The following is a 21,723-nucleotide window of genomic DNA, read 5'->3' as shown; positions in this document are numbered from 1 at the left end:
TCAGTGACACAGACGCTGCGCTGAAACCCTCCGGCCACAGGCTAGCTGTGCAGCGGGCCTGGTCTCGGCTCCCCCTTTGGTGTCCCAGCCTGTCCTCCAGGCCTGTCACCAGCCAGGCTTGCCGCGGGGCTCGCGGCAGTGGGCTCTCTGGCGGTCCTCGTCCGGGGCCTCGCCTGCCCCTGCCCGTGAGCGTGCTGCACCCTGAGGACCTCGGCACCTCTGGCCAGGCCCCCGCCCCGGAGCCCCGCCTCCCACCGAGCCCCCCACTTCCTTCCTCCGCAGGGAGAAGCTGGACTCCTTCCTCCCCGCCCACCTCTGCAAGCGGGGCCACGGGCTCTTTGCTGCCCTCCGGGGCCGCGGGGCCAAGGCGGGGCCGGGGGAGCAGGGCCTGCTGAACGCCTACTGCAAGGTGAAGGAAGCGGCCGGCGGTGACAGCGGGCGCGGGGCCTCTCTCAGCACCCACTACCGTGCCTACCTCCTCAAGAGCCACGAGCTGCCCTTTTACGGGTGAGTGGCCCCCTGGCTGTCATCGTCACGGGCAGCCACGGCCACGGGGCCTCCGCTGTCCCCTCCCCTGACAGCCCAACAGTCTGCACGGCCTGCCAGGGTGCCCACCTCTGCCCCCACCGAGCTCTGTCCTCACGTGGGGCGTGTCTCGGGCCCCACGGGGACCGAGCCGGACCCCTGTCCTCCCCTTGCACCTGTCCCAGGCCGGGCGGCGACCCTCCTTCCACCCGCCACGGTCACCTGGCCGCTGGGCCCGCGGACCTTGCGTGTGGCCAGTTCTCTCACGCCACCAACAGTGGTCGGTGGCTCTCGGGTACCTGCTGCGTGCCAGCGATCGAGGCACTGGCGATACCTCGGTGAGCAGAGAGACGCGGGCCCTGCCTGGTGAGGCCGCCTTTCCGGTGGGAAGTCAGACAGCAGCAGAAGTAGAGACCTCAGGTGGCATGACCGGCGAGGACAGTGTGGCCGTGCCCCGAAGGGGAGATACGGCTCAGGCCGGGTGGTAATAACGCGGGAGGTGAGACGCGGTCAGATGCTGGGTGTTTGAGGGTAGTACGGTCGACAGGATTTGCTAGACAGACGGACAGTGGGACAGATGAAGGCGAGGAGGCAGAACTCCAGGTGTCTGGCGTGAGCACACGAACGATGGTGTCATCAGCCGAGATGGGACCGTGCCACGGAGCGGGTTGGGAAAGGTTTGGGGGTTTGGATTTGGACGTGTTGATTCTGAGATGCTCGCTAGATACCCAGCTGGCGATTCCGGGCGGGCAGTTAGGTTTCTGAGTCTAGAGTCGGGTAGTCATTGGTGAGCATCAGCATCCGGGCGGTTTGAAACCTGGAGCCTGAAGACATGGCCAAGGAGGTGCGAGTGGACAGGCGCAAGGAGGCCCCGGGACGGCGAGGCGGGCGGGTGGGTCTCTACAAGCCAGGCAGAGGGAAGTGTCAGGGAAGAGGAAGTGACCAAGCGTTGCACGCTACCGCTTCCAGGTCAAATTCAACGTGCCTGGGCGGCTGATGGTTGACCTTGGTTTCAGCATCGTGGGGTGGCAGCGGGTGGAGGAGAGTGAGAAGAGACAGGAGACAGTGGGTGTGGCTGGCCCTTTAGGGGTCGGTGCTGTGCAGTGGAGTCCAGAGATGCAGCCTTTATGGGTGGATGCGGGGGCAGAGGCTTTTAATTTTTATGGTGAGCGAATGTGTGTGTACAGATCAGGCTGATCCGACAGAGGGTGAGAAACTGAGATGAGGGTAGCCAAGTGGCTGCTTCTGGTTGCTTCCATGTCCTCAGTGAGGTAGGAGTCCCAGCCACCCGCTGAACCTGTAGAAGTCTTCCAGGAGCAGGGACAGGAGCAAGGCTGCTCTCAGGACCCGGAGGAGCACGTGCTTGTCTCCAGGCCAGTCCCGGAGCGAGGGTGCAGGCTGTCACAGAGAGTGGGACTCAGCAAGGGCTCTGGCTTCGCCTGGTGCGAGGGGGCGGCAGGCCAGGCAGACACAGGAGAGGGAAGGACGTGGCGGGGCAGGGGGAGAGGGTGGCGGCTCAGTGAGTTGGTGTGCCAAGGCCACTATACCTTTTCCCCTTCCCCGTGTCAAGCCCTGAAGCCTCCCTGAGTGGCCCCTGTCCCCTCATGGCCCCGAGCAGGTGCAGCTTGACCCCACTGCTGCTGAGGGTCTTGGCCTGACAGACCGTGGGCAGCGGAGTTCTCCCAACCTGATACGGCCTGGCAGCTGCCAGCAGCCTCCGCCCCATCCCCTCCTGGCGGTTCCCCGGACGTAGCCTCCTCTGTCCCACCCCCAGGGTCACACTCTTCTCTCCGTCTGACGTGCCTGCCCTTCTCTGTGACGCTCCTCTCCTCCCCCTGCCTGTTCAAGCCCTCCTGTCCTGCATGGCCAGTGCAGATGCCACCACCCCCAGGAAGCCTCCCTCCCACCCCCTCTCTGTTTCTCCCTCCCCAGGGGCAGGTTTCCATTTAACCGTCGGTCACCAAAATGGCTTAAACTTCTCATATGTCCAGGGCAGGGCCTGGCCAGAGCATTGAGGAGGGTGACCCCAGACGGTCTGTTCCTGGTACGGGAGGTGACCGGCTAATGGCAGTTCCCCTTCCCAGGTGTGCCTTCTTCCATGGTGAGGTTGACAAGCCGGCCCAGGGCTTTTTGCACCGGGGCGGGCGAAAGCCGGTGGTGGTGGCCATCAGCCTGGAGGGCGTGCATGTCATCGACAGCAGGGAGAAGGTACCTCCAGCTTCTCCAGGGTGGGACCTGGGTTGGGGGAGCAGGGAGCCTCACTGGAGAGGGCACGGGGTGCTCACATGGGCCTTCCTGCTTCTCGCGGGCTGGTGGTTGGCCCGGAGGCAGACTGGATGGCCTGTGTGGCTTCCCTCCCCCTCGGACGGTCCCTGGGGCTTCCAGTGTCATCCTGGGAGCTTCCTTGGGGTCTGCTCTAGGTCAGCTTTTCTGTCATCACGCTAGGCAGGAGGGCAGCTAGGGAAAGGGGAGGCTGGGGCTGGGATTAAAGCCTCTGGATGGAGGGGGTCTGGCCTGGCCTGGCCACTCTGCCGGACCAATGGCTGGAGACTAGCTATTGGTTTTCCAGAAAAGCCTCATGACTAGAAGCCCTCTCCGGCTGCCAGAGTCGGGCTTCTTCCCCTGTATTTGGCATAGGCTGTCGGTTGGTTCCTTGCGTAGATGGTGGTGTCGGCATCCTGCCCTGTGGGGCAGTTTCTCTGCACTTGGGCCAGAGTCTCTCCTAAGCCAGCAGAAAAGTTTTGGGTGACTTACCCCCAGAGAGGGACCCCAGCCCCTCCTGGGCACCTGTGCCCAAGTATGCTGGGCCCAGAGCCCAGCTCGGCCTGCTGAGACGCTACCCAGCTGATCTCATGGAAAAGCTCCCTACCCCCCACCCCCCCACCCCTTCCCCCATGTGACTGCCCCAACTGTCAGGGGCTTGACCGGCTGGTCAGTAGTGCCATGGGTCAGGGGCTCTCAGCCTCCCCAGACCACAACCCCCTTTGAGGGTTTGATGAAAGTGGGGACTCCTCCGAGAAACTCATACAGGAATTTAGACTCAGCCTTGGGGATAAATAGCCTGGCCAGGCGTCCCCTCCTGGTGTCACGTGAGCAGGCTGGGGTGGGGGAATGGACTCGGCTCCGAGAATCCAAGCTCTGTGTCTCCCGCTGGCCAGCACGTCCTGCTGGGCCTGCGTTTCCAGGAGCTGTCGTGGGACCACACCTCTCCCGAGGAGGAGGAGTCTGTCCTGTGGCTAGAGTTCGATGGGGACAACGAGGGCACCCCGGTCAACAGGCTGCTCAAGATCTACTCCAAGCAGGTAGTGGGCATTGCCTGCACCGGGGGCGAGGTCGGGGTGGGGTAGCCTGGGCTCAAGGGGTCCCAGGCTACTGGAGGCTCCGGGCTGGCTGACAAGGAGGCGAGAGGGCTGCCGAGCGCCTGGGGACCAGGGGAGTGGACGTCAGCTGGGCCAGAGCCACTCTTGGGAGTCAGAGGCCCGGTTTGCAGATGCCACGCTGGGCTTGTGGCTGTGTGACCAGCCGGCACTGGCTCCAGTCCTCGAAGCCCCCTGGGAGTTGGGTGCTCTCAGAGGAGAAGTGGGCGTGGCGGGGCGAAGGCCCCTTGGCACCTTTGTTTCACTCTGTGCACACGGCCCTCATCCCTGCACCTCCCTGCTGCGAGCCCAGTGGCCTCTGCCTTGCCACACCCAGTACACAGATGGCTGTCCTCCGTCCCCAGCTCAGCTTGACCGTGAGCTCTTGGCCACTCCTGTCCCCTGCAGTGGCTCCTCTGACCCCCTGGCCTATAGCATCACAAAGTCTTCCCTCTCACGGCTTTGCATACACGACTGTCCCCACTTCTGCTGATGATTCTGTCATTTTGACATCACTAGGCTAGACCTGTTTTCAAAGTAAATGTGTTATTGTATCATCTGTAGAGAAAAGTTACCAAATCCTAAGTGTATGGCTCCACGGGTTTTCTGAAAATAAACCCACGTAACACCTTTCAGATTGCGAAAAAGAACCAGGACCCCAGGAGACCCCTCGAGCCTCCTCCCAGCAAGGGCCCCCCCATCCTGACTTGTTTCACCCTCGAGTCTTTCTGCCTGTTTTTGAACCTTCTGGCACAGGCTCCCTCAGTTTGTTCTCTTCTGTCTGGTTTCTTCTGCTCAGTGGTGTGTTTGTGAGCTCTGTCCCCCCTGCAGGCGGCAGTGGCTTGATCTTTTGGAGAGGCTCTCCGATGTCTCATCGTCCACGTTCACCAGCCTTGACTTTCCCACTCCATTGCTGATGGACACTTGGATTTCCCGTTTGGGGCTGTTGCCAGCAACGCTGTTGTGATCACTGTCGTGCGTGTGCTTTGTACGCATACGTGGGCGTCCCCCTGGGAGTGGGATGGCTGGGCCCCCAGGTCAGCACACACTCACTTGAGGAGACACTGCCAAGCCGTCCACAGCCGTCACGCAGATGTGTGCCTGCCACTCCCTGTCCCTCCATTTCAAGTTAATTTTTTACATGAAGTGTGATGTATAGATCAACATTCTCTCTCTCTTTCTCTCTCTCTTTTTTTTTCTTTTTGTTCCAGCATTATCTGTTCAAGAGACTACCCTGTCTTCATTGAATTGCCCTGTGTCTCTGTTGAAATTCAGTTGGCCAAGTGTGTGTGGGTCTATTTCTGGATTGTCTGTTCTGTGCCCTTGATCTATGTGTTTGTCTTTCACTAATAATCCCACCGTACTGATGACTGAAACTTAATAGTAAACTTGAAATCAGGTAGTATGATTTCTAGGACTTTGTTCTTTTCCAAAATTGTTTTTGACTATCCCAGTTCCTTTGCATTTCCATATAAATTTCAGGAAAAGCTTGTTGATTGTTACCCTTCCTCCCCCCCAAAAAAGTCTTCTGAGATTAAGATTCCATTGAATCTGTAGATTAATTTTGGAGAGAATTAACATCCTAAATCTTCCAGGCCAATAATTTCTATGTCTCCCTTTATTTGGCTTTGATTTCTTTCACTAATATTTTATATTTGTCAGCATAGAGGTATTGTATATCTTTTATTATATTTATCCTTAAGGTTGTCTTTTTTTTTCTTTCTTTCTCTTTCTCTCTCTTTTTCTTTCTTTCCTTGGTGCTACCCTAGATGGTACTTTTTTATTTATTTTTATTTATTTGTTTTTTTGGAACATAAAAAAATTTCTTCTTCTCTCACATAACATTATAGGTAGGCAGTCCAGATCTGTTATTGTGAACTCAGAGTCCTTTAACTTTCTTTCTTCACCACACATATTCTCTTCTCTTAAATTTACCTCATGGTCCAGGATGGCTGCTTTAACTCCAACCATCACATCTACATGCTCCACAACAGGAAGAAGAAAAAAGGAGAGGCAAACATCCCCTCTTTAAATATCAATTTTCGGTTCATTGTAGTATGTAGAAGTACAGTTGATTTGGGGGCACCTGGGTACCTAGGTTGAGCATCTGTCTGACCCTTGATTTCAGTTTAGGTCATGATCCCAGGGTTGTGGAATCGAGCCCCTCATCAGTCTCTGTGCTGAGCTTAGAGCCTGCTTAAGAACCTCTCTCCCTCTGCCCCTTTCCTGTGCTCACTCTTTCTCTAAAAAAAAAAAAAGAAAAAAGAAATACAATTGATTGTGTTATCCACACATTCATATATCCTGCAACTTTGTTAAATTCACTCGCTGGTTTTAATAGTTTTGTTGCAGACTCTTTGGGGTTTTCTCTGTAGACAGTCATGTCCTGTGTATTCTGACCCTCCGGTGTGTGTGCCTCTGTTTGTCTTGACTGATTCCACTCCTGGACTTCCAGTACAGTGTTGAGTAGGTGTGAGCAGACATCCTGACTTGCTCCTGACCTTGGGCGGGAGTTTGTTTGGTCTTGCTCGAAATACGTATGGTGTTAGCTGCAGGTTTTTCACAGACACCCCCATCTGGTCGAGGAAGGCTAATAGTCCCTTCCGTTACTGGTCTGCCAGGCTTTATCCTGAATGGATATTAATTTGGTCAGATGTGGGATCGTTTTAATGGCAGGCTCCCTGGACCTCTGAAGCATCACGCTGTGATTGAGGTTTTGTTCCAGGGAACTTTGAGGGCTTCCCTGTTGTGCTTACAGCCCCGTATCCTCTGTCCCCACTGGCTGTCCTCCCACTCACCAGCCAATCTTTGCATGAGAAAAGGAGGCAGGCGTGGAGAATGGATGCCGGCTTTTCCTTCTGGGCCCAGGCAGCGTTTCCTGCCCTGCCCCCCTCCCAGGGCGGGTTGTGTTGCTCGGGAGAGGCCTCTGGCTGCACCGTGCGGGCACAGGTGCCAGGCCGCTGTTCTGTCAGCGGGGGGCCATCCCCTTGGCCCCTGACCCCCAACCCCTCGTGGGTACTCTTCTTGGGAGCACGAGGCAGGCATTCGGTCCTCCTCGGTCCCTGCTGTGTCCCACTGTCTATAGTAGACCTGGCACGGGGTAGGCACTCGGTGAGGATGTTGTCTAACCGAGGGACTCCACCTGCTGACGGCTGGCTGTCCGTGGACCCACCAGACCCCTGGTGTCCCCATCACATGGTGTCTGGACTGTGCTCACTGACACCTGGTCTCTTCACCTTTTATGTCAATATGCGTTATGTTTAAAATTGGTTGAGAAGGTGTCGCCTTTGAAGAACGTGCTCAGAGGGCGTCCCCCACCCTCAGCCCTGTGACCTGACCACCACCGCCTTCCTCATGGGCCTGCAGGTTCTTCTCTCAGACAACTCCCTCCATTCCTTCCACCCAGGACGCCCCGCCTGAGCCCTCTTCCTGCCTTCCTTATCGTCTCTGCGCAGCCGAGTTTCTTTCCCATCTGGCCTGACTGCTGCCACCCATGGCACTCGGCCTTCCTGCCTAGAATGCTCTTTCTCGCCCAGCCCACCTCCCAGACCTGAGACAGGGACCCCTACTCATCCTCCAGGACTGACCTCCGAAGTCACCCCAGGTGGATGCCTCCCCTGTCCCTCTGCCCACAGAGCACCTGACCCCCCCTTCCTTTATTATGTAAATGGCATTTGTTTCCACCTCGGCCTCCCCCAGCAGAAGGCAGGGGCCCGTCCATCTTATCCGTCTCGCCCTGCAGAGTATGGGAAGGCCGTGTCCTGGGCCATGGCTCACCGCCCAGGCCTCAGGGTGGCCCCTTTCTCCCCCCCAGGCTGAGCTGATGAGTGGCCTCATCGAGTACTGCATCGAGCTGAACCAGACTTCAGAGCTCGCCGCCCCCCAGGAGACTGTGTCCGGCCTGCCCTCGGCCGCCAGCTCCCTGCCATCTTCTGCTCAGCGCCCGCAGCTGCAGAGGCAGGGCAGCGTGGTGTGCAGCCGCCTCCAGCATCTCTCCACCATCGACTACGTGGAGGAAGGTGAGCCTGCGCACACGTACACACACGACGTGCACACGCGCACACGACGCGCGTGCACATGCACATATGCGCGCCACGGGGAGACCCGGGGACAGCGAGGTAGGGTCCAGTTGCCAGGAGTGGAGAAGGGAGAAGGAGTGAAGCTGGGTGAGGGTCGCATCTTGTGAGCTCTGTGATTGGCAATGGGGGCCTCTGGGGCCCTGGCGGGAGAGTCCTTTTCTGGCCCTGTCACTGTTGCGTCCACAGATGTTCCCTGCAGCAGTGTCCAGATGTGACAAACTAGAAATGAACGACGTCGGTTAGTTCGGTGTGGGGACAGAAACAAGGGGGCCACATCCAGTAGAATCAGGGCAGCTGGTAAAAAAGAGGGCTGAGTGCAGGGTGATGTCCCAGTCCGGGCCCTGGAGCAGACAGAGGATGTTTATAAGGAAACTGGGGAAGTCCCGAAGTATGTAGTTCAGTTCATCATATCGTACTGGGGTTTATGTTTTAGTTTTGGCAAATGTGAGACGGCGACGGAGGATGCCAGCCTCAGGAGGAGCCAGATGAGGGCAAATGGGAACTCTTTGTATGATTATCTTTGCAACTTCTCGATAAATCTGGTTTTATTCCAAAATAAGAAGATTTTAAACGCAATAACAAAGACCTACGTTTAAATGGCAAGATGCCGGGGCGCCTGGGTGGCTCAGTCAGTTGAGCATCCAACTTCAGCTCAGGTCACGATCTTACGACTTGTGGGTTTGAGCCCCACATCAGGCTCTGTGCTGACAGCTCAGAGCCTGGAGCCTGCTTCGGTTTGTGTCTCCCTCTCTCTCTCTCTGCCCCTCCCCTGCTCACATTCTGCCTCTCTCTCTCTCTGTCAAAAATTAAACATTAAAAAAATTTTAATAAATGGCAAGATGTTCACAAAATAAGACCAAATAATAAAAATCAGGTAATAGGACAGCCCCACATAAGACTGCATCCGTGTGCAGGAGGAGGGGGATGTGCCAGCCCTGGTGGTGAATTGTTGTAACTTTCGCTTTTTCTTTGTGCATCTTTGCAGTATTTACATATTTTATGACAGGCACATCATTTTTTAAAAACTTTTTTGAAGTTTATTTATTTTTGAGAGACAGAGCAAGCGCAGGAGGGGCAGAGAGAAAGGGAGAGAGAGAATCCCAAGCAGGCTCTGTACTGTCAGTGCAGAGCCCAATGCGGGGCTTGAACTCACAAACTGTGAGATGGTGACCTGAGCCAAAACCACAAGTCGGACGCTTGATTGACTGAGCCACCCAGGCACCCCTACATTTTTTACGAGAAGCACGTCATTTTTTTTAAATTTGTATTTATTTTTTTTTGAGAGAGAGAAACAGAGAACGAGTGGGGGAGGGGCAAAGAGAGAGGGAGAGGCAGAATCCGAAGCAGGCTCCAGGCTCCGAGCTGTCAGCACAGAACCCGATGCGGGGCTCGAACTCACAAATGGTGAGATCATGACCTGAGCCGACGTTGGACACTTAACTGATGAGCCACCCGGGTGCCCCAAGCACGTCATCTTTTATAATCAGAAACAGCAAAATAATTTTTCAATAACGTAACTGTTTCCCCCATTGTAGTCTTCCTTGGAATGGCCAGCAGGCACTGTCACCCAGCTCCCTGGTGTGGGACATGACCGTTATCTCCAGTTGTGAGCCACTACAAACAATGTAGCCGTGGCTAAATCCTTGCTTAGAATCCAAACCGATTCCTTGGGACAAATTCCTAGAGACGGCGTTGCGGTATCAGACCGCGTGCCCGCTTGTGCCCCTCCCAGTAGACAACGCGCACGGGCCTCCACCCCCTCTCTGTCACACTGAAAGAGACCTTTTTGGGTTGGTATTTGAATATCAGTGAAGTTGGACCATTTTTATGTGCTTGGATTATTGTTCATTTCTGGTGTCTATTTTTCTTTCGTTGCTTGATTTTTTTTAGTTAGCATCGTATGTTAATGTGGTATGTTTGTTAATAATTAACGAGCCAATACTGATACTTTCTTTCTTTTTTTTTTTTAATGTTTATTTATTTTTGACAGAGAGAGAGACAGAACATGAACAGGGGAGGGTCAGAGAGAGAGGGAGACGCAGAATCTGAAACAGGCTCCAGGCTCCGAGTTGTCAGCACAGAGCCCAACGCGGGGCTCGAACTCACAAACCGCGAGATCATGACCTGAGCCGAAGTCGGACGCTCAACCGACTGAGCCACCCAGGCGCCCCTAAAGTCCTTCATCCTAACCTAATGTCCCTTTTCAAGGTGGCAGGATCCCATCCAAGACACTATACTACACTTAGCTTCGTGTCTCTGTAGGCACCTCTGGGCTGTGGTAGCTTCTCAGATTTCCCTTGTTTTTGATGACCTTGACAGTTTTGAGGACGACTCTGTGGGGATATTGTAGGATGCCGTGTTATTGGAATTTGCCTGATGTTTTTCTCGTGATTAGGCAGGAGCTGTGGGCTGGGGAGGGAGATCACAGAGGTAAAAACTGCCATTTTTATCACATCACATCAAAGGTGCATTATCAACATGACTTGTGACAGTTGGTGTTGACCTTGGTCACCTGGCCTGAAATTCTTTTTTTTTTTTTTTTTTTTAATTTTTTTTTTTTCAACGTGTATTTATTTTTGGGACAGAGAGAGACAGAGCATGAACGGGGGAGGGGCAGAGAGAGAGGGAGACACAGAATCGGAAACAGGCTCGTTTCCGTTGTAGGTTTTTTGTTGTAGGTGTTTTGTTTCTTTGGTCTGTTCTTTTGTTTATTTTTGAGAGAGAGAGAGAGAGAGCAAGAGCGCAAGCAGGGGAGTGGCAGAGAGGGGGACAGAGGATCCGAAGCAGGGTCCGCACTGACAGCAGAGAGCCCGATGCGGGGCTCGAACTCACGAACAGTGAGATCAACCCGAGCTGAGGTCGGACGTTAACCGACTGAGCCACCCAGGGGCCCCTCTTTGGTCTGTTCTTGAACTGGGTTTAACAAAAGCTCCTCAGACAGCACAGCTGGCCCAGCATCAAATGAAAACCCGAAACGGCCTCCGATTTGCAAGGCTGGCCGCACTCCCCGCCCTCCCCATCGTGGGCAGAAGAGTTGGGGTCCGGGACTGAGGCTCAGATAGTTGGTGGATGCGGTGAGGGGGACTGGGTCTGCACCGGCTCTGGAAGGAGCCAGGCCCTGGAGCCGGAATCCAGGCTCCCGGGGGGGCGCGGACCAGCCCACCCCGGGAAGCCCTCCCTCAGCGCGGTCCTCTTGTTCCTTGATAGGTCAGCAGATCAAGCGGGTGAAACCGAAGCGCACCACGTCCTTCTTCAGCCGGCAGCTGTCCGTGGGCCAGGGGAGCTACACCGTGGTGCAGCCCGCTGACAGCCTGGAGCAGGGCTGAGGGCAGCGGCACCAGGCGGGGGGTGGCACCCGGAGGCCCCCTGGGGCCTGGCCGAGGGCCCTTCTCCCCGAGGGGCGGGACCAGGCTGCGGCTCTGGCGTCGGGCAAGAGGGCCACCTCGAGCGGGAGGAAGTGGCTTCTGTGCCTGGGATGGGACGCGGGCTGCGCGGAGCTGGCCGGGGGCTCCTGCAGGGTCTTTTTTGGACTTCCCTGGGACTCGGCCCCACTGCGGTCTCAGGAGCATCTGAGGAGGCTCTGGCCACCTCCCCCCAGCCAGGGACTTGTCTTCGTGCCCCTCTCAAGATGGACAGTGTCCCCTGCTCTGAAGTCCTCAGTGGCGGCTCTGATGGCAGGTGGCCGATGAATAGGGTTCGGGACCTGTAGATCCAGTGTGTGTCTTTGGTCTCTTCCCTGGACTTTGGTGACCACATCCCTGCATTCCTTCTGCCGCACCCCCCACCCCCACCCCCCTGCCCCGCAACCTGCTGCCAGTCTGGGCATGGCTCTTTGGGCAGGAAGGGGCCCTCGTGCATTGAACCACAGGAGGAACAGAGAAGGCGAGGCCCCTCACCCATACCCTCCTTTGCCGGATGAAACTAGAGGGAGCCAGGCAGGGCCTGGCTCAGGGGGCATTCTGTGCCCCTCACTCAGGCCCCTTGTGCCAGGACACCCTCTGACCGGAAGGAAAATGCCTTTTTGCCAGCCTTTGGTGACCACTCTGTGCCGGGAGGTGGCTGTCCTGTGGACCAACACGCCACCAGACCCACACTTCACACTTGGACAGGCTCCCAGCCACCCTGGGCTTCAGGTTTTGGTTGTGCTCCTTTTTCATCTGCTTTAGTTCTGCGAAGCCTGTGGCCTCTGGGGGCAGGTTGGGGGAATGCTCCCGCCAACCTCAGAGCTACTGGCTTTCCTTCAAGACGGCGCCATGGTGTCCATCCGCGTGACCCTTTGGGGTGGCCTGTGCGCGAGGATGTCCCGTGCGAGCTGGTCTCATCTTTGCGGGGACATTGTAGGGAGGCTGGATGTGGCACTGGGTGTGGCTTTTCCCCTGCCTCACGTTCCTGTCTTCGCCCAGAGGAGCCAGGCTAGCAGAGGGCCTTCCCAGCCCCTCGGCTCCTCCGTGGTGGCTCCATGGCTCTCACGGCGCTTGCTGGGACTTTCCGCGGGGAAGAGGCAGGCCCAGCGGAGCACTGGGCTCGGCCTTGTTCTCCCCTCCCCTGGAGAGCCTGGGCAGAGGAAACGCGAACTTGGCTCCAGGGGCGGAGCCCACTCACTTCCTCTTCCTTTTGGTGACTTTTGCACACTCCAGATGTTCTGAGGGGGGCTGGCCTCCGGCAGTAGGGACTTGTGTTGTTTGTTATAATAAAAAGGTATCCGAGCCTTCTGGAATGTCCCAGCCAGAGAACATCTTATCTCCCCTCCTGGAATCACTGGACCCGAGTGGCTGCCCGGCCTGCCCGGCACTCAGCCGTCTGGTTATCTCTTCCCACTCGCTGTTTTGACCCAGGTGAATGTTTATCTGCTGGTCTGGCTGCGAGGGGCGGGTGTGGACCCATTACTTGTTTTTACTGTTCGGCCTCTCTGCTGTTCTCTGAGCATCCCTTGTGACGTGACCTTTTCTGCCTGGCCTTTGGGACAAAGCAGTATTTCACCAAGTGCCCTTTGAATATTCTCATTCTTTTGTATCATGTGACTCATTAATAATAAATGAATTTCCAGCAAACTCTGGGTGGTTCACGTTATGAAATACCAGGAGTGTGTTAAGTACAGCCTGCGAGTTGATTATAGGCTGCATGTTTGCTTTTTATTGAATACGTGTCAAGGTATGCAGCTCTCTGGGCTGCAGAGTGGAATTCGATGGAGAACCCAGAGTGAGGTTTTCCAGTGTCGGTGGCTGGCCAGGGACTCCCAGGGTAAGAAGGTCCAGGAGGGGTTTGGTGGTTCATGGTGGGAACCAAGGGGGTAGGTCTGCAGGGAGGCAGGGGAACGAAGCACCGATGGTGGGCAGGCCTTTGTCCCCTGTCCCTCATGGCCTAAGCCATACTGCCATGGCCTGTCAGACCCCTGCCCTCCCGTTCCTCTTCACACCTCGGGGTTGGGGCTGAGGGCACAGTCTGGACACCAGTGCCTAGCCGAGAGGCCAGAGAACCCAGGAGGTTTTTGGGGTGATTTTTGTGCCCACCCTGAGGATGTCTCGTGCCCCAGGCCTCGCCAGGAAGTGGTTTGTTTGCCATAGATCCTGTCCTGGGCGCCCACAGGCTTTGGCCCTGGAGGGTGAGCACCGTGTGGGGTTTGGAGTTCACACTTGAGCGGGTTGGGAGCCAGAAGGAGCAAGTCACACGTCTCTGTGGCTGTGAGGTCCTGGGACTAGGGCCCCTCCCCTATCCTGCCTTCCTCCGTGAGGTCCGCCATCTGGCAAGGGCAGCATGATGCACGATTGTGGGCGCTTCCTGGAGCCTCCACTCCTTGCCCTTTAAGAAGGCCATGATAATAGTACCCGTCTCATAGGGTTGTTGGGGTGCTTGAGGGTCTGGCGATGACTAGGCACTTGATGGGTGTTAGCTATTTTCGTCTCTACAAGTCACACGTCTGGACACGGGCAGGGAGAACAGGATCCACCCGAGAGGCCAGGGCCTGCCGACAGCGCGGACACCCCCACTCTGGTGGGTGAGGGGGTACCAACGGCCCGGAGCCTGGCCCACCTGGAGCCCCTTCCTCTTTCCCGGGCCCGTCAGCCCTCGCCACCTGTATTCGTTTCCTGCGGCCGCTGTAACAAATGGGCATAACCTTAGTGGCTGAAAACCACACACATTCATCACCTCACGGTTCTGTAGCCCGAAGTCCGAAATGAGTCTCACTGGACTGAGGTCAAGGTATCGACAGGGCCTCATTGCTTCTGGGGCTTCTAGGGGAGAAGCTGTTTTCCTTTCCTTTTGCGGCTTCTGGAGGCAGCCTGCTCTCCTTGCCTGGTGGCCCCTTCCTCCATGCGGGGTCCTCACATCTCTCTCTTCTCCCCTCACAAGGTCTAGGGGCCCGTGTGATCACACCGAGCCAGTGTGGACAATCCGGGTTCATCTCCCTGTCAACAGCCGCTGACTAGCACCTGACACCCCTCTTTGCCACATAACCTAACACTCGCAGGCTCTGGGGACCGGGACACAGACATCTTGGAGGGACCTTATTCTGCCTACCGCGCCGCCCCTCCCGCCACAGCCCTGCACCACTTCGTGCTCCGGGCCCGCCACGTTTGCCTCCCCTGCCGTCTCTGACCAGGCCTCGTCCCACACCCTGCACCGGTGGCCTGGCGAGCAGCAGCGGCTGCCTGTCCGTGGGCAGGCTCAAGCTGACTGGGGGACCCCCTTCCAGGACCACCGCCAGTTCTCCAGCTGGTTCACGGGCCTAAGTTCAGAATGTGCACCCCCCCCCCCCCCGCCCCCCGGAGCCACATACCGCTTCAGCCATCAGCGGGCTGGCCCTCACAGAAGGGCCTTTGTGCTCCCTCTGCAGCCACCGCGCACGACAGCAGGAGAAGACGCTGTCCACCCTACACTATGTGTCCCCCTCCACCCCCGGGCCGGCTGACCCTTACAAACCGCCCCCTGTGACCTATACGGGACCCGGCGGGAGGAGAGGGAGAGGCTGGCTGCCGGGGAGGCCTTTCCATTCTCTGAGGGCTCGGCTCCGAGCCTGTGATCCCAATTCCAGGCACCCTTGAGATGACCAAAGAGGGGCCCGGGGAGGGAGCCCAGCTGAGAACCAGATCCCCTTGGGGAGCGCGGCTCTGCATGGCAAGGCGGCTGCCGGAAGTTCCCCTGGAAGTCGGCTTCCTGGTCTGGGAGGCGCTCTGCCCCCTTTTTTTCCACTCAGGCATCTGCCCACACTGTGTAGTGCTCTCCCTCTGTGTCCCCCATGGGTCTTGGGTTACGCATCCCCCTGAGGTGGCACCAGCCCAAGTCCCTGCTCCGAGCAGGGGGCCAGCAACACCTGACTGGATGGTGAGGACGGCAACATGAACAGCAGGGCCTCTGCCGCGTCCTTCCACCCTCCCACCCCCCTACCGCCCCCCACCTCTCCCCCCCATCCCAGATCTTCTGCACACAGACGAGGGCCTGCCCAGAGCCTACCATCTGGAATGAATGAAGGCCAAGCATCAGGGCCCTCCCTCCTAAGGCTCTGAGAGGGCCTATCAGTGTGTTCAGGGGTTTTGTAAAATATGCAGAAGTAGGATTTAAAGATTATTTTTCTGAAGGGACCTTCAGAAACTAAAACTAAAACCTGAACTTCATAAGCTATAGTCCACACAAATCCTAGATTGGTCTCTGCCCACCCAGAGATATTGGCCCCACTTGCTTTTAAACTTTTTTTGTTTGGGGGGCACCTGAGTGGCTCAGTCAGTTAAGCGTCTGACTTCGGCTCACGTCGTGATCTCGTGGTTCATGAGTTCGAGCCCCGTTTTGGGCTGTGTGCTGACAGCTCAGAGCCTGGAGCCTGCTTCGGATTCCGTGTCTCCCTCTGTCTCTCTGCCCCCACCCTGCTCATGCTCTGTCTCTCTCACAAAAGTAAATAAACTTTAAAAAAAATTGTTTAAATAAATAAATAAAGCTTTTGTTTTTATTTTGAAAGAGAGAGCGTGCACGCAAGTGGGAGCGGGGCAGAGAAAGAAGGAGAGAGAATCCCAAACAGGCTCTGTCAGCGCAGAGCCTGACGCGGGTCTCAAACTCGTGAACTGTGAGATTAGGACCTGAGCTGAAATCAAGAGCCGGATGCTTAACCCACAGCCACCCAGGTGCCCCTCCACTTGTTTTTAGAGCATACCCCACCATCTCCCCACTCGGGGGCTTAGCTCGGCACTCTTTAACCCCCTCCCCACCTTGGCTTCTCAACAACCTCCCCCCCCCAGCCCACATTCCCTTCACTCAAGCTTCTCACCCTGGACAGGTGACTTCCCCCGGGATCAGATCTTTCTCCCTGGGGAGGCCAAGACCCCATTCGTTGTCTGACTCCTCCTCCCTGCTGTGCAGCCTTAGGCAAATTATATCACCTTTCTGGGCCTCCATTTCCTCATCTCTAAAATGGGGACGGTAGCAATACCTACTCCTCCCCTTCGTGGGGGAGGTATGATGCCTGTCTAATGGTTTCTTCCCACGCCCAAGGGCAGAGCACTGTGTTTTGCACACCACTGCAAATGAGAGGCAGGCACCTGTTTGCAGAGGCAGGAGAGGTGGTGGCAGAGTCAGGATCCCCCACCATTGTGAGGCCGGAAGTCCTCTCCGTGAACCCCAGTTTCTTCCTCCGTGAAGTGAGGACGATCACCCCTCCTTTATGAGGTTGTGGGTGACGTTGGGTAACAGATGTGAAACCACCTGGAACCCGCGTGGCTGTATCTTTATGTGATTTTGTCAGGCTCGTCCATTCACTCATCCCTGAAGACGGACCGTGTTCCGGAAGTCATTTTCATGCATCTCTCTTCCACCTGCCTTAGGTTCCTGGGGCTGTCATAACAAAGTGCCCCAAGCTGGTGGGCTTCAAACAATAGAAATTTATGGTCTCACAGTTCTGGAAGGCAGAAGTCCGAAACCAGGAGATCAGCAGGGCCATGCTCCCTCTGAAAGCCGCAGAGGAATGCTTCCTTCCCCTTCCTAGCTTCCGGTGCTTTTCTGGCAATCCTTGGCTTGCGCCGCATAAACCCAATCCCTGCCTTCATCACATGGCTCCTCCCTGCGTGTGTCTGTCTTCCTGTCGCCGTCTTCTTAAAAGGCCACCGGTCATGTTGGGTTGGGGGCACACCTTCTGCCACTTCATCTTAACTCTACATCTGCAACAACCCTATTTCCAACTGAGGTCACATTCTGAGGTCCCAAGAGTTAGGACTTGAACACATCTTTTTGCAGGGGACCCAATTCAACCTGTAACGCCACCCTAATAGATTACTATCTTGGTCTCCTTTGGTGGGGCTTTTTAGTGCATCAAAGTTTGTTATTTTAAAGTTTATTGGGGCACCTGGGTGGCTCAGTCAGTTGGGCGTCCAACTTTGGCCCAGGTCATGATCCCCGTGCTTTGTGGGTTCGAGCCCCTCCTCGGGCTCTGTGCTGACAGGCTTGGAGCCTAGAGTCTGCTTTGGATGCTGTGTCTCCCTCTCTCTCTGCCCCTCCCCCACTCTGTCTCTCTGTCTCCCAAAATAAATAAACATTAAAAAAAATGATAAAGTTTATTTATTTGAGAGAAAAAGAGAGAGCACGAGCACACAGTAGTGGGGGTGGAGGGGGGGTGTGGCAGGGAGAGAAGGGGAGAGAGAATCCCAAGCAGGCTCCAAGCTGTCAGCGCAGAGCCCGATGTGGGGCTCATGCTCACGAACTGTGAGATCATGACTTGAGCCGAAATCAGGAGTTGGACACTTAACCGACTGAGCCACCCAGGTGCCCAAAAGTTTGTTTTTAAAATACCAGCAATAGAGCCTGCTTGGGATTCTCTCCTCTCTCTCTCTCTCTCTCTGCCCCTATCCATGCTTTCGTGCTCTCTCTCAAAATAAACAACTAAACATTTTTAAAAAATAATAAAATAAGGGATGCCTGGGTAGCTCAGTCGGTTAAGCGTCTGACTTCAGCTCAGGTCATGATCTCGCGGTTCATGGGTTCAAGCCCCGCATCGGGCTCTGTGCTGACAGCTCGGAGCCTCAGATTCTGTGTCTCCCTCTCTCTCTGCCTCTCCCCTGCTTGTGTTCTGTCTCTCTCTCAAAAGTAAATAAAACCATTAAACATTTTTTTAAAAGTAATAATAAAATACCAGCTGCCCTTGGGTTGCCCTGGTGGCTTATGTCTACTAGCCTAGCACACAGGGCCTGGCTCAGCCAGCACCCGGCTCCAGAGGTCCCCAGACCAGAAGAGGCCCATGGCGGTCAGTGCAGGGATACCGGGCCATCAGGACCCCCAGACCCCCTAACTCTTCAGAACTCGAACAGCAGAGGTCCCTGGAACAGTCTACACAGGCAATCCCTTCTGAGGCCGGGGCAGTCCCGGGTCATTCTCCAACACTTACAGCATCCGGGACCCTTGGGCAGGCCTTCCCAATCTCGGCCTCTCAGCTGGTCGGGCACGGGCGGCTCCTGCCTCAACCGCAGCGCCTCAGATCCGGCCACAGGGGGAGGGCTTCGCGCTTCGTGCTGCTGCAGCCAGCGGTGGGCCAGCGTGGGGAGACACCCACAGGAGGCCAGAAGCCACACTGGATTCAGAATACGGCAGAGCAATCGCGCAAGGTTGCATGCTCAGTCTGAGAAGTCAAGGCCTCAAGGCACACAGATAGCGCTGGCAAGGGGAGGTCTGCAGTGACCGTGACAGGGAGCACTTCTAGACGCCCCTGCAAAAGGAGTTGAGAGAATTAGTGACTGAGTTGCCCAAAGGGTGTCAGCTCGGAGTCCGGTCGGCTTTGCAGGGGACACTGGGGATGGGAACACAGATGACCAGGAATATAAGCCACTTTGCACCTGACCGATGAGCTGGCCACACCCAGACAGGGGGAGACAAGGAAACAGACAACAGATAGGGAGGGGGGTCTCGATGATCAGAGAAGCCTTCCTAGAGGAGAGGGCCTGAGAGATTCCATAAAATAGAGAAAAAATGGAGCACAGTGAGAGGGTACAGGCACAGAGCAGGGGGAGCCGCGCAGAGCCTGGCTGTGACCTTGAGCCTGAAAGACACTGCCAGCCCTAAGCCAAGGGAAGTGGGAAACTTCATGGCAGATTCTCACTGCTCCTCCTTCTCCCAGGCAAGGAGGACATTTTAGAGCTGCCTGACACTTTCTCCCTGCCCAGATCAGGTCCACACTTCAGACAATGCAGGCGGATTACCCCAATGTCACCCAGAACAGGATGGCAGGGTTGGGCCTGGGTCAGGACTTAAGTTTTAAGCAGCAAGTTGCATGCTCCAAGGTTGGCTGCCTTTTTTTTGCCCCCATCAGGTTGACACTGAGGCAGTGGGAAGGGCGGGGTACGCAGAGTTGGGGAGAGTCTGCCTGCAGGTCCAGATATAGCCAGAAGGGGGCAGCTGAGCCCGCCCTTTGCTCCTCCAGCTCCTCCAGCGGGGCTGCAGAGGCAGTGAGCCGGCATTTCCTGCCCAGATCCCTGGAACCTGGAAACCGGGGCAGAATCTCCCCCGGCAGGGGAGGAGGAGAGGGGTCCGGTCTGGTGCTGCATTCTTTCCCCCCCGCAACCCCTTTCAGGGCAGTGGCCCTGGCTCCTGACCACCACCACCATCCCACAGTCCACGATAGGGGGTCCTGGAGCTCCAAGGGCACTGATTGGTGAGGAGACCCACATTTTCCAAAGATCAGGATCCGCATCCTGCAAACAGATTCTGCTTTGGAATTTTTTTGTTTGTTTTTCTGTAGAGTGACAACCGAGTCAAAATATTTAACACCAGGGCTACGTGGGGAAATCCAGGGGGGTGGGGTGGGCACACCCTGGGCCAGTCATCTCCGTCCTGCTCTGCCCAGTGCCCACAAGAGCTGACTGTTCCCGGCCCCTGCCCGACAGGCCCCCACCCCCTGCCCAGCTGTCTCTCAGCACCTGCCTCCCCCACCCATACTGAGCCCGCCAACTATTTTTAAACTACTTGTCATAAATACAGTTTGCAAGAGGATAATAATAGTCCCAGCTCTTTCTCAGGGTTCCTGTGTCCCCTGCCTATTCGACCTTGGCATTTGGTGGAAGGGGTTGTAGTAATCACTGATATTCTAGGCCAGTGAGAGCACAGGCCTCCCTCACGGTGTCAAGGTCAGCAGCCTCCAGGGGCCAGGGGTACCACTCAGAGGGTTTCTCCAGTGCCTGCACAAGTCCTGGTGCCAGGCACGTTTTGCTCCCAGATGCCACTGGGGGATTGGGGGGGAGGGGGCATGGGGTCAGATCAGAAAAGGCTCCTTTAGAGGTTCACGGACTGTTTAAATGACCAGTGCTCTGGTGGAGTCACTCTAGGGACAAGACGAGGCTCAGGCCTGAGGACAGGGACCCTAGCAGCAGGGACCCTAGTGGAAGTGGGAGGCTCGGCAGTGGGGGCTGCAGGCAGCCTGGAGAAGGTAGAGGGCTTCTTGGGGGCTATGCAAACCTAGGGGTGTGGGGTAGTAGGATGTCGGCACCCCCAGCTCCCTGCCCAGAGACACCGTCACCAGGATTCCTGGTGGGTGGGGCTCGGGGAGAGGCTGGCAAGGTGGGTACAGGCCAAAGGGTGGGGCCTAGGCAAGCTGGGACTTGCTCAGTCAGCAACAGGGGGACTGAGGAAGTCTGGGGGCCACTGGTGGGGCACAGCAGTGGTCAAATGAGACAAGGCTTGTGGGTCAGGGTCCCTAGTTCCACAGGACTTCCCTCTGCTGGGGACTGAGAAGTGACGACACAGGTGCTCAGCATGGGGGGTAAGGAGGCAGGCGGGTCTGGTGAGCGCTTAAGGGGCAGTGGCTTTAGGACATAGGGAGGTGACCACGAGCCAGTGACAGAGTTGGCAGGAGAAGGGAAGGCCGGGCTCCGGGCAGAAGGTCAGCTTGGGCAAGACTCAGGGAAGGCAGGGGGTGGTCAGCAGGGCCGGGGCACCGACGGCCTGACGCCCAGGGGTATCAGGTGCATGTGTCAGTGGGTCCAGGAGATCCAGATGCAAAGGACTGACACTATCCAAGTTGTTGCCTGGAGGCCTGGCCAAAGCGTGAAGCCTGGCCTTAGGAGGGGAGAGCCTCAGGAAAGAGCATCAGGGCTGAGAGCCCACAGGCTCCGTGCACCAACAAGAGATAAGAATCAAATGTGGAAGGAGCCCTCTCCTAACCTCTCCTGCTCCCCCTCCTCTGGCCGCCTGCCCTTTGGTCCAGGCAGGGTAAAAAAAAAATGTAGGATGAAATGTAGGTTAGGTCCGTCTCCTCCCCTGCCTTACAAACCAGCCTATGGGGAGTCCGTACCCCAACACTCTCTCCCTCAAATGCCTTCTGCCAGCTCCAGCAGAGACAGGCTTCCCTAGTTCCCTTAGCTGGCCCCAGGCATTCAGGGTGAGCTGCTGGGCCCCAGTCCACACGGAGCAGCCCCTGGTCCTTCCTCCTGGTCTCTTGACCTGGGAGTCCAAGTTGGACAGGCTCCCAAATCCGGGCCTGCCATTGAATTTGTGGGGCCGCTGCTGACCTGGGCACTCACTTCCTTCCTTCAGTCTGCCAGTATCGCAAATATTTGTCAAGAGCCTCACAGTGGACAGAATGACCTTTACGGAACACAGGCTGCTTTTGTTAACACATTTCACTGAGGTCCACCGCGTGCCAGGGACTGCGGGGTTGGGGCGATCCAGCGGAGGGCGGAACAGAAACCCCTGCCCCAGGAGCCCAAGTCCCAGGGGTGCACAGGACCCACTGAGAAGGTGACCTCTGGGCAGAGGCCTCAAGCAGCTGAGGGACGGCTGGGCCAGATGGCCACCAG

At 56.6% G+C, this 21,723-nt stretch overlaps 1 protein-coding gene across 9 annotated transcripts in view; it reads left to right on the top strand.

The window, feature by feature from the left end:
- The window catches only part of FRMD8 (FERM domain containing 8), a 36,404-nt gene that overhangs the window by 8,843 nt on the left and 5,838 nt on the right, over window positions 1-21,723 (top strand). For 2 of the 9 annotated variants that reach the window (XM_086676929.1, XM_086676931.1), the window contains 6 exons: window positions 283-507; window positions 2,610-2,733; window positions 3,684-3,827; window positions 7,696-7,900; window positions 9,256-9,364; window positions 11,168-13,011. In XM_086676929.1, the coding sequence (XP_086533055.1) occupies window positions 283-507; window positions 2,610-2,733; window positions 3,684-3,827; window positions 7,696-7,900; window positions 9,256-9,364; window positions 11,168-11,267 (907 nt within the window). In that variant the 3' untranslated portion in view covers window positions 11,268-13,011. Of the gene's footprint in view, window positions 1-282; window positions 508-2,609; window positions 2,734-3,683; window positions 3,828-7,287; window positions 7,486-7,695; window positions 7,901-9,255; window positions 9,365-11,167; window positions 13,012-20,194 lie in introns of those variants that run through there. The other 7 variants (XM_086676930.1, XM_086676927.1, XR_015240720.1 and 4 more) reach the window with 4 other exon arrangements.

This window comes from Puma concolor, chromosome D1 (assembly GCF_028749965.1).
Source record: "Puma concolor isolate L17-30 chromosome D1, mPumCon1.1.hap2, whole genome shotgun sequence".
Lineage (NCBI taxonomy): Eukaryota > Metazoa > Chordata > Mammalia > Carnivora > Felidae > Puma > Puma concolor.
This window is presented reverse-complemented; position numbering and strand designations above follow the sequence as displayed.